The 13412-nt window shown below is 32.7% G+C and overlaps 1 protein-coding gene across 1 annotated transcript in view; it reads left to right on the forward strand.

The window, feature by feature from the left end:
* GUCY1B1 (guanylate cyclase 1 soluble subunit beta 1) overlaps positions 1 to 13412 on the forward strand; it is a 67789-nt gene that overhangs the window by 34522 nt on the left and 19855 nt on the right. The window contains exon 5 of the mRNA XM_051966992.1: positions 7888 to 8085. Within this exon, the coding sequence (XP_051822952.1) occupies positions 7888 to 8085 (198 nt within the window). The remainder of the gene's footprint in view (positions 1 to 7887; positions 8086 to 13412) is intronic.

Below are 13412 nucleotides of genomic sequence, written 5' to 3' on the forward strand. Positions count from 1 at the left end.
CAACCAACTCTTTTTTTTTTAAATGAACTGATATAAAAATTTTGTTTTTCTTTACACATTATAGTAGTTTTATTCTTATATTTCTCATTTGACAAAGATTAAAAAGGAATTAAAACTTCATTCTCAGAATGTAGTTTAGAAAAAGAAATGTGCATTGCTAAACATGAAAAAAATTAACTCAAAAAGAAAAGGCTAATAAAAATGACTGAAACCATTCATTTTCTTGTCTTCAATTTTCTTATCTGTCCTTCATGCAAATCGAAACAGTGAAATTGGTGTTCTGCCTTAGTAGTGGAACTTTTGGGCTCTTTCCTGTTAGTGCTAATCGGGTGCTAACTGGAAACACATAGTCATAATTACTCCATCCAATCAAACAGAGACCAGTTAATCAATAAAAATTTATTAAGCACCTACTAAGGTGCAGCTAGGTAGCAAATGGGGTCTGGAATCAGGAATACTTCTTTTATTGAATTCAAATCTGACCTCAAAAACTTAACTAGCTCTGCAACTCTAAGCAAGTCACTTAACCCTGTCTGTCTCAGTTTCTTCAGCTGTAAAATGATATGGAGAAGGAAGTAATAAATTACTCCACTATCTTTGTAAAAAAAAAAAAAAACAAAAAACCCAAATGGGCTCACAAAAAGCTGGAAATGACTCATATACATGAACAACAAGCATCTACTAATGTCAGGCACTGTGCTAAGAACTGAGGATAATACACAAAGATAGATGAAACAGTCACTGTATTCTACAAGATGAAGCAATATATTGTATGTATAGAGGTGTTCACATCTGAGAATATACAAAATGTCATCAAAGACAAGGACTATGTTGTTTTTCATTTTTTATTCCCTGTGACTAGTAGAGTGCCTTCCAAATAATCAATATTTAATTATGCTTTTGTCAAATTGAATTGTTGAATTAAACTGAGACAGCTCACTGAATAAATTGAGCCTTAAGCCCAAGAATTTTGAAATAATATGTTTAAAATTATCGTACATTTATAACCTATGATTGCTTGCTTTCTTGGGGAGGGGTGATATAAGGGATAGAAGGACAAAAAGATTTGGAACTCAAAATCTTACAAAAATGAAAGTTGAAAACTACATGTATTTGGGAAAAAATAAAATACTGTTAAGTAGGAAAAGACGAATGTTATAAATTGTAATTTAAAAAAATAAAATATTGTTATTAAAAACGAATTTTAAAATAAGGACTAATCCATTATGGGGAAAGGGTTTAAATCTCTAGATGTCTGATGTCAGGAAGATGGACTAGATAAATCTCAGAAATCCCATTTTTCTTTTGAGTCTAGGTTTATATGTAAGCTTATTTTTAGTTTATATATTTAAATAGAGAAACTATTTTCCCTGGAAACATCCCAAAGGGATAGAAAAACCTGAATCTTTCACACATTTCTAAAGGGTATAAGTTACAGTCATCTGGAAATCAAAAATAGTATCCTAAATCTGTAACTAGACTGCACTTTCCCAAGATTTGAGAAATAATTTTCATCTATAGTTGGTGGACTCCAGCTTAAATCAGAAGTAATGATAAACTCCTTGAGAGCAATAACCATGAATAAAAAATATCCTTTTGGCATATGGAAGATGAAGGAAAAATCAGAATTAAGTCACTAAAAAAGTCAATAGAAACTCCCAAGCTGACCTCTTATTTTCAAATGATGACAAACATGGATGTACTTGCTCTCTTTTCTATTTATTTCTAAATTGAAGTAGCTGAGAAAACTTTAACAGTTATGAAGTGGTGAGAAAAAAACCACTGATTATTTGCAGTTTAATCACTGCTAACAGGTGGTATATTTAATCTACATTTGCTTAACTTTGAGTTTATTTCAAAATTAGTTTGAAAACATGAATATATGTATGTGCAAGAGACTTTAATTAGCCACTCTTTTTCCTATAAACAAGATTTCCTCTACTCCTCATAAAATTAGGGCCGAATATGATGTTTTCAGGAGAAAGTCTTATTATTCACAATCTGTGGATAGAACTATTAGTAGCCACTTTAGTGAATAATGGAAAGGCAATTTATAGGCAATGTTGTTAACATGGAATAGGGTTTCTCTTTGAGCCTTGATGAGAGAATCTTGGCTATGTTTAGAATCTCTTCTTGTGGTCTTAAAAGCTTCTAAAAGCATAATATAACAGTAATTGTGGCAGAAAAATGTGGTCAGGTATAATAGAATCAAATCGTTTACTTTTCCCATGATAGTCATCTCCATAATATGAAAAGAGGGAGGAGGGGGGAGAACAGAGACAGAGACAAAGAGAGAGACAGAGACAGAGATTAAAGGTAATTGTAACTGAAAAAAAAATCTCAAGAGTGCTTTTATATGAGGCTCTACCTAAAGGAAATCAATACTGTGCTAAAGTGGTGTTATTTCTTATGTGCTCCAGGAAATTTCTTGGTTTATCCATTTAATTAATGGTAAACTCGATAATACATTTGATATTTTGAAGTTTGGTTGCCACAGATAGCAATAAAATTTAGTACTGTCTATTCACATCTTGGATTAATTTACTATTAAGTGGTAATATAATTCATTGATCTAACAGTCAAGCATTTAATAAGAGATTACTATTTGTAAGAGACTCTGGAGATATATCTGAATGAAAAACAGGCCTTTCCTTCAAAGAGTTTACATTCTGTCTCATTTTCTAATTGTAATGGACAGTAATTATTGAATCAGATAATGTCTGTATCTTTGCATAACAGACATGATCACTTTGATTCACTACAACTTATTTCCTTATTGTTTCCACATATATTAATGAAAGTAGAAGCTTATTTCATCAATCATTGACACCTACTAGAAAATGTTTTTGACATGTCATCTTTTTGTTTGTGAATTTTTCATAGAAATATATTTGTAGTATAGAAGTAGGTAATTTGTAGGCGGATGATTTTATAAAAAATAACAATTCTCTGTTAGATGGCACAGTAGATAGAGTGCTGAACTAGAATAAGGAAAATTTGAGTTCAAATCTGTTTTCACATACTTACTCTGTTGAGCAAATCACTTAACCTCTCTTGAAAAAGAGAAAATGTAGAATGCGGATAATGATAATACCTGTCTCTCAGGTTTGTTGTGAGAATCAAACAAGATATTTGTAATGATTTGTAATGATCGTAAAATCTTATATGAATGTTAAATATGATTATTAAAACTTTAGTCTTTCAAAAGGTTTTTATCACTGTGGGTATGCCAATTTCATCATCTCTGTGTCTCAGTCTTCATAAATCTCCCAAACAACAAAAATCATCACCTATTAGTAAATTCTCTACTTGTGAACCTCTCTAACTTTAGCTGGGCTAGGATCCTTACTCAAAGACAAGAAAGCCCTCTATTGTCCTAATGTTCAAGAAGATGGGGATCATATTACACAATAATAAAACAGCTGAGTAGGATTTTATTGGAAAGACTTCAGTATAATTGCTTTTAATACTAGAAAAGCATGATCTATCGTGGTTTTTTTTTAATGGTGAATCATTTGATAATCAAACACACATATTTGATGTATCAAATCATTACTTGAGCTGTTGCTGCGTTTTTTTCTGAAAAGTAATGAGGAATGAAATTTATATAGCACTTGACTTGGATTTTTTTTTTTAAACTGAACTTGATAGACTTTATATCTGTTTGTGTTGGAGGGAAATAAATATATGTGTTTATGTCTTCCCTACCCATCTCTTCACTCTTAGATTGCAAGTTCTGGATGATTGAGCTAGGCTCATATAGTTTTATATTCCCACTACTGTAGACCAAGGCAGGGCTTTACCTTGTAAAGACCTAATTCATGTTTTTTAAATTGAATAGAAACATATGGCTACTCTTTCATGATAATAGAGCTTGATTGCTTTAAAGAAACTCAGAAATAGCATAAGCCTCAGTTGAGGATTTTGCAGGTAAGACAGAAAACAATACTACCACTTCCTTACTGATTTCTGAATGTAAGGAAAAAGAGGGGTACGGAATCTATGAATATTGTGGCTAATGACTATATTAGCCATACCCCAGCTCTTCCTCCTTCCAAACTTTCAGAAGCTGTATATCTTTAATAATTTGGGGTTAAACAATCAAGGGAAAGATTGCTTGCTCCCCCAATCAAGTGGAATTTTCTGAATATTTAGGAGTGGAGAAAGAACCAACATAAAAGAATCGAATAGCCTCCTAGTCTATGGCAACACCTCCCTCTGGTGGCGTTCAATAGTATATAAAGCATTTCTTGAAAGTGGGATCTATTCTTTCCCTTAGGGGAAGCAGTTATTTCGAGAATACTGCTGCTAATGTGGGAAATATTCAAAAGAGATTCACTCTGTCAAACATAACTTTGAAAAGCTGGAAAAACTTTAATATGTTAGGATGTGGGAGAGAGAGATTATACCTTATTGGAAGTAGCCTACAGGTCATTCATTTACAGATGATTATTTAATGTTGAGAAAAATGTATTAATTATTTTTCTAAGATGACATTTATTTATTTAATTGGAGACTAGGCCTTAATATAGTTTCAAAATGTCATATTTCTATGAGGGGTGAAATCTGCCACTGCATAGCTGGACCCTAGAAAATCAACTCCTGAACCTCATTTCCCCTATTTGTAAAGTGGGAACAGGAATACTTACACTACCCGTTTTATAGGGTTATAGTAAATGAAACATTCTGTAAAATCTTATAGAGCCCTATAAATGTGAGCTAGCATATACGAAATGTCATTGAACCAATCTTAGAGTGGCCCTGTCTTAGCTAAAATATTTTCCATTCTATTTCACTGTATGCTAGATAGATACAAATAAATTTACTTGGGGCCCAGGCCTTGGGATAATTACACCCAAATTTTGTTTTCTTCAATGTTTATGATTTCATTTCTTTTGAAAAGTTTCTGTCCTTTACAAAAAAGTAAGAAACAAATTATGTGCCCAAGAATGGATGAACAAATAATGACATGTGAAATAATGGAATATCATTATGCAGGAATGGCAACTGTAAATAATTTGAAGAAAGATAGGAAGATATATGAAGTGATTTAGAGATTAAAAAAAACTAGGCAAAATATTAAGTAAAACGTATACAAATGCATGCACATATTGTTATGTATATTTATGTACATGTATATTAGATACATGTGAATGTGTTTACATACACATACATGCATGTGTACATATATGTAAATGTATACTCTTGAAGTGGTTTAGAGTAAAAAGGCCAAAATCCCTCACTCTTTCTCTTACACTCTTTGTCTCTGTTTCTCGTACACAGTCTCTCTCTCTCTCTCTCTCTTCTCTCTCTCTCTCTCTCTCTCTTTCTCTCTCTCTCTCTCTTTCTCTCTCTCTCTCTCTTTCTCTCTCTCTCTCTCTCTCCCTCTCTCTCTCTTTCTCCCTCTCTCTCTCTCTCGACTCTCCTAGCAACAGTAAATAAAATCAACATTAAAAACCAACAAAACTACACAAATAAAATAATCATTGTCTCATATTCTCTAAATTAAAACATACATTCCTCTTTTCAGGTAATAATAAAATAATCTCTGTGTTTGATAGGAAGTATCTATTGTGATAAAACAATACAAATCAATAACATTTAAAAGAAAAAAAATACTAGCACATTTCTTACCTCATTTTTCAATAGAGGAAGCATTAAATCTATATTCAAAAAACTTTTAAATGTCTAAGGTAGATTCTGACTCCAAATCCCTCCTCCCCCAACTCTGTGCTACTTAACTTTTCTGACTGTTGTCAAGAAAGACTTATGGGAATCCTTTTTAAGATGTTATGTGCTTTTTCAATGGCACAGAGAAATTCCAGTGAGGAAATTCTTTCTACCCTTGTACCTTCTCTACAACTATAGTCATTAAGCATTGCCTAGGGCACTAAAAGATTAAATCACTACCCAGGCTTTCTACTAGTCCCCACTAAAATCCTACCCTCCATAGACACCTTTCTCAATCTGTCATAAATCCTTAATGCCTTCCCTCTGTTAATTATTTCTTATCTATCCTGTATACAATTTATTTGAACCTGACTGATTATATGTTGTCTCTCCTTTGGGATGTGACCTCTTTAATCTTAATTAACCACTGATTGGGTGGTTGCCTCACTCAAACTGAGGCCTGGGAAAGACGTTAGTTTAAAAAGACCAAAGTTTCCCAATTGCATCCAGGGCCGTCTCCAGTCATCCTGATCTATACTGGCTCTGGAAGGGAAAATGAGGCAGGTTACCGGGCACGCCTTCTCTCACTTAAATCCAATTCACTTGCATGTCAAGGGCTCACCTCTCTGATGTCATGGTCGTCTTCAAGAACCAGGGACAAACAACAATAATATACTTTATATCACAGTTTAACAAATAAATGAATGTTCCTTAGTTTTTGCTTCAAAATCTAATTGTTTCATGATGCAGCTGTTATTGCATCTTGTATCGTTTTTGTATGTGTGTTCTCAGCACCTATACAGTGGATATAATCATTTATGTTTAATAAATAGTGTTGAATAATAATAATAATAAAATAGTAATAAAAAGTGTTTAATAAATACTTTGGGAATACTTTTTCCCCAAGAAGAGGGATGAGTGGGATATATTTTTATATAATGGAAAGTTGTAATTTTAAAATTTTGAAAAAAATAAAAAATAAACCAGTGCTTGTTGATTGACTGGGGAGGGAGTCATTGAAAAATGACATTTCTCAAATATATTGGAAATTTAGAGACTCGGGAAGTCAAACTCCTTTTATATGATGATACCTCAGATAAAGGCATATAAATTAACAAATAGTTTTTGGAACAAAAACATATCCATGATATCCAACCTAGACAGAGGCATCTAGGTAGTACAGTGGATAGGAAACTGGACCGGGAGTCAGCAAGACTCAAGTTTGGCCTCAGATATTTATTAACTCTGTGAACCTGATTAAATCAATTAATATATGTTTGCCTTTGGTTTTTTCAACCTGTAAAAGGGTGAAAATAAAAACAGGATTGCTAATATAACACTAACTATTCACCTGTCATCCTTCACCTTACCCATATGACTCATGTTGCATACATTTCCTCGATGAGAACTTTTATTCTTATTCTTCTTTGAATTCTTCCCAAATTATATGTTGGAGCTTACTTACTCATATCCACAATGGATCTGTTGCCAAAGGTCTGTATGATAATAGTTAATACATACACATCTATTTGCTCATATTGTTTGGCATAATCATATGACATGTTCATGTCTACACAGGTACATATAATTTAGGGTTAGCTTTTAAATAAAATTAATTTTTCACTAACTTAAAATTAAAATTCAGTATGATCTACCAAACGTACTTAGTAACTATTTGCCTTTAAATTAATTTAAATGAGTAAAAGTATCATCACAACTCATTAGTTACTTCCAAATAGTTATCAAAATTCATCGTTTATTGATTCATCTCATTCATATTTCCTTTTATGTGTCAGAGTCAAGTATGTTATCTTGTCTTCTGATTCTACCTTTTTTGCTTTGTGTTATTTATTTTTTTAATCAAGATTACTTTTAGTACTCAAGTGGGAAAAAATAATCATATCTTGCTATTCCTCTATGTAGCTAGTTTTTTTTGTGGGCCCCATCCTTTTTTTGTGTGTACTGTCTCTTAAGTACACTTGTCATACCTGTTAAGTCATGCTTCCCTTGTGATTTACCCTATACAAATATCCTTATAAAGAAAAGGTATGTTATGTAATTTTCACTCTACAGGTATGCTAAGAGGTTGAATTTCATTTTTTGTGTAAAATCACTCAGGTAAAACACCTAAGCCTTGTATTTGGATGTCTTTTTCTCTCAAGTCCTTTGTACTTCATAATTCTGATGCTTTCATTCCTGTTTTCCTTCTCTCTATAGAACCTTGATGCTCTCCATGACCATCTTGCCACTATCTATCCAGGTATGCGTGCCCCTTCCTTTAGATGCACTGATGCAGAAAAAGGCAAAGGACTCATTCTGCACTACTACTCAGAGAGAGAAGGACTCCAGGATATTGTCATCGGTATCATCAAAACTGTCGCCCAACAGATTCATGGCACTGAAATTGATATGAAGGTAATATTTGTAATAAAGATGCTACTTTGAGTGAGACTGACAATTAGTCCACTGGAATAATAACTAAACTTGTAATAAATGGAAATAAGGGCATATATAGTATAGAATTCCATTTAAAAATCTTTTGTATTTATCCTTGGAATGAATACATTTTGGGGTTTAAAGAAAGTTATATTAAGAGCTAGTAAGGGGATACATAGAAGTAAATAATTTGTACTTTTGATTAGGATTTTTTATCAGCATTATACTTTTAATTATGAGTATTGCTAATCATAAAAAAAATCAGGATTAAGAACAATGTAGGTATCTTTTCATATTTTTTGAAATTGGCTATATTTTAATTCAATTCCAAATATTAAAATGTGAATGAAAGTGCACGAATCATTTTCGTGATTAGGTACTCAAAGCAATAAAATGCTTTGAGGAAACATCTGATTCAAGGCCAAATAATTGCTGTTAGAGAAATTAAGGCCAACATGAAGGCTCAGCTTGGGGTTATCATTCTTTCTTTTCCCTGTTTTTTTTTTTTTTTTTTTTTTTTTTTTGCAAGCCTGGATTATTAAACAATCTCAGCAATTTTCTTCTTGATATCTCTTGCCTCTTCAGTGTTGTTCATTTGTTTTAATAGTGTCTAATTTTTCATAACACCATTTGGGATTTTTTTGGAAAAGATGCTGGAATGGTTTTCCATTTTTTTTTCCTCTAGCTCATTTTATAGATGAGGAACCTGAGGTAATCTACCTTCTCTAAACCAGTGATGTCAAACTCAATAGAAATAGGTGACACTAAACTATACACAGTTTACGTGTTTAGGTAAATACTCTGCATTCGTTATTACCTTCAGGCCACATATTCATTTAGAAAATTAGATTTTAACATTATCTATGTTCTATTACTCTTTATTTTGTTAATCATTTATCAATTACATTTTAATCTAGTTCCTTCACAATGAACAGTTTATGTCTGATACCTCTGCTTTAAGCAATTTGAAAGACTTCTCTATTTTTCCTCCTCCTGGAATCTTCTCAAAAATGAAATAAAGAGCTCAGAAGGAGAACTGTACTCTCTAGAAGCTGGTAGCCAGACTTGTAGCTGCTAAAAATAGATCTGAAGACAAAATATTTGAGACTCCTTGGTACTGACTGTGCTCAGTTTCAATTGTTGTGTGAACCTTTACTTGTTATTCTGTTCTCACATGGACCCACTTTGGTATTGTATGACAAGCTTGTAGATTTATCTCAGTCACCCTGTGACTAGGTAGATTGAAAAAATAGCCTTCTTACCATTTTTCGCCTCTTCATGGAAATTCCCATAGGTAATTGTAAGATGAAATTTTAGTAATCTGCTTTAGCCTGAATGGAGAGAAGAATAAAACCCTATTAAAAAGAATACCTCTCTAATAAAGGTCCTTGAAGGTCATGTCATTGAAGAGAAAATTTTTACAGATCCTGCCAAACTAGAAATGCTCCTTGAATGGACATGAGAATTGACCGCATGTCTGTTCTCCATAGGGTAGCTTAGTTAAGCATAGAGAGAACTCATCTCCAGAATGTTGGTCACCAATGATTGAATGTATTTGACCACAGCAACTATAATGAAGCCATCTATTCCAATCTCTGATATCATTAAAAGGTTTGCAGTCTTTATTGGTTGAAGTAGAATCTTCACTGAGGATCCTGACAGATCTTTTGAAGTATTGAAGTAGGAAAATGGAATACATCATTATAGGTAAACTGAACAAAAGGCCCTTTGAAAACTGCCAGAATCATAGCATGGAACTAAATAGTAATTTGCTTTAAACACATCAGTGATTTAAAGCAATGAATTCTGTACAAGGCAATGGCACTTCTTGGATGATGGTTCCCTGACATTCATAGGTAACAGCATTCAAGGAGGATATGAGTTTGAATAATAAAGTCTCTACCACTTTTTATCTGTATGATACTGGACTGGTAATTATTTCATTGTCCTTGGCCTTAGTTTAGTCATTTAATAAATTCCATGACTTTGTAAGATTTTTTATAAGAATTGCTTTATGTATCTTTTTTTTTAATTTATTTGGAGTTTCTTGTTTGTTTTTAACTCTGATTGTAGGATCCTTAGTGTTTATTTACTTGTAGCTTTATGCTGTTGCATCTTTTGGTTCTTTAGCACTAGTCTCTATGATTGGTCACCAGAACCATATGGACATTATGACATTAGCAAATCCAGGGATCTGTGAGGCAGTACTCGCAATACAAATGGCCACTTCTAATGAGCTGAGGATAGTCTCAGATCAGGCATTCATTTAGTTTATGCTTTATTGGGATAAAATTTGTTTTAAAATAGATTGCAGCAGCTAGAGTCAAATAAAAAAAATAAGATACCACTATTGCTATCTGTATATCCAGATTAAATTAGTAACTTAGCATAGAGTGTGAGAGCTTCAAATTTATAATGTCTAATCTTGAAGCTTCATTGTCTTTTTCTTATACAACTAGTTACTGTTATTCTAAAACTATATTATTGAATTTTTGTTTCAATAAAAAATGTTCTACTTATATGGAAGGGAAAACTCAGAAAATTATCCCATCTTCATATAAAAGTCTTTATCTTGGTAAATCCTGCACTCTTTTCCTCTGTGGATTTTGTTGGGGCACTAATTTAATTGCCAGTTTCTCTCCACTCTGCTTTGGTATAGAAAGTTATTCCCTTTGTTCATTTGTCTTTATCTTTCATATACTTAGCATAATCTGTAAGTCTGAACATCTTCATGGTTATCTAAAGAATATCCCTTCTTTATATACAAGGAGTGTTGTCATAATTTGAACATATATTTTAATTCAATTCCAAATATTAAAATGTGAATGAAAGTGCATGAGTCATTTTCTAAAATACAAAATGTTGATTTGTCTTAATAGTTGACTGCACATCTTCCTTTTTGACATAGTCCAAATGGTATGCACTTGATTTCTTGATCATCTGCATGGTGCCTGACATATAGTAACTGTTTAATAATTGCTTGTTAATGGACTGTGATAATGTGGGAAAGTGGTTAATGTAAAACTTTAGATGGTCCAAAGAATATTGATAGTGGGACCTCAGGCTCTTTCTTGTTGAACTCTGATCTCTCAATGCCCCAATTTAGACACAGAATCTCCTGTTTTTTTCTTGACTCCCAAGACAACATGATTCCTTGGACTTTGCTCCAGCTTTTACCTGATTTTCTCTCCCCCTTTTATTTATCATTGCATCTACCTACTTTGGCCCATTGGCAATGCAGTGTCTGTGGTTGGCTTATAATATGTCAGAGAATATACAAGTTTAGAAATGATGCTGCAAGATCATTAGAATTAGGAACACTATAGTGTGGTAAAGACTATTGAATTTAGAATATCATAACGGGTTCAGATTTTGGCTCTTTTAATTACTTCTTTTGTGATTGGGGCAAATCAGTTAAATCCTCTGCATCTCAATTTTGTCCTCTCTAAAATGAGAGAATTGGATTAAATGATCTATCTCTACAATATCTTCCAATTCTGTTAAAGAAAAGTTCATACACAGCCATTCAAGAAGGCACTTGGTTGTTTGTTTGACTTGCAGCATATGCTTCCCAAATTACAACATAATTAATGAATCAATTATAGCATAATCAGTTAGTAAACCAGATAATCAATTATTGATTCCAAATTCATTCTTATCTCCAACCAAGGGACTTAGGGAATACACCCAAATAAAGAGAACAACTCTTATACTAGCACAATCAAAATTCAACCCACAGCACAGATCACTCCTTAAGGTCACACCAGACCTTCCTGCCTTTATATAACCTTTAGAACATGATAGTGAACTAGCAGTATTGCTGCCCTAGGGAAATTTCACATCTAGGCTTTAAAAGATTGATAAGGGCTATTTTCCCCCCAAGTTAAATCCAATTTTAAAATTATCGCTTTATTATTGTTCTGACTTTTCAATTACCTAAGCTAAATAGGCACAGGTGCTTGCCAACCACAAAAAAGAACAAAAAGTAACTTGAAATCTCTGAAAGCTGGTAATTTATCAAGATTTGCATAGCTGTTGCTATGGTGATTAGAATCTCAGATTTGGGATGACGTCAAAAGAATGCCACTTGTTACCAATTTTGTCAGGGCAAATACTGCAATCTTATTAATTATACATTTGACACTATGTTTGTCTCCTAAAGTATTTGTTACATTTTGGAATTATGTGCCATAAAATTAGAATATACAAAGGACAGTGCCCATGGTAGAATGGAAGGAACACAGGCTATTGGTACAGAGGTTTGAATTCAAATCCCTTCTCTGAAACTTTGTGTGACAGGAGGACTTGAGTCCCAGTTTTCTCATCTGCAAAATGAGGGTGTTGGACTACATGACCTCTGGAGTTGTTTCTGGATGTATAATCCTGAGTCTCTAAATTTTTTCAACTACTCATATGATGATTATTTCAGGGCCCTATCCATGTATGATTTTATTATTGAGTCAAATTTCAGTCATATCTAATTCTTCATCGTCACATTTGGGGTTTTCTTTGACAAAGATTTAGGAGTGGTTTGCAATTTCCTTTCTCCAGCTCATTTTACTGATGACAAAATTGAAGTAAACAGAATTAAGCAACATGTCCCATGTCATGTAGCTAGTAAGTTCCTGTGCCACTTTTGAACCAAATTGAATTCAGGAAAATGAGTCTTCCTTAATTCCAGATCCTAGACTCTATTTCACCACTTAATTGCCCCATTGTCTATCTATACTCTTTCTTAAATTCACTAGAATACATTCTTTCTTTGTTTTAGCTGTGTAGACCTGGCCTTAGTCTGATTTTAGAAAATGTATTTAATTTCTAGGTATCCACTTTTTTTTTCAATTTCATACCCAATATTTAATTTCATTTAATATTTTTAGTTTTGTGGTATTTTATTTTTCCAATTACATATCTATAGTTTTTTGTATTCATTTTCATAAGATTTTGTATTCCATATTTTTCTTTCTTCCTCCTCTCCTTACCTTCTTTCTAAAATGGTCTGCAATTTGATATACATGTGCTATCATATAAAAATCTATTTCCACATTAATCACAGTTATGAAAGAAGAAACAGATTAAAAGGAGAAAAAAACTGAAAAACAATGAAGTGAAAAAAGTATGCTTTGATCTGCATTCAGAGCCCATCCATTTTTTATCTAGATGTAAATAGCATTTTCTTGGGTTTGTCCTTTGGACTTATCTTGGATCAATATGTTGTTGAAAACAACTAAATTACTCACAGTTCATCATTATACATTACTGTTGATACTGGATACAATATTTTTCTGGTTCTGCTAATTTCACTT

The sequence above is a fragment of the Antechinus flavipes genome, chromosome 6, assembly GCF_016432865.1.
Source record: "Antechinus flavipes isolate AdamAnt ecotype Samford, QLD, Australia chromosome 6, AdamAnt_v2, whole genome shotgun sequence".
NCBI lineage: Eukaryota > Metazoa > Chordata > Mammalia > Dasyuromorphia > Dasyuridae > Antechinus > Antechinus flavipes.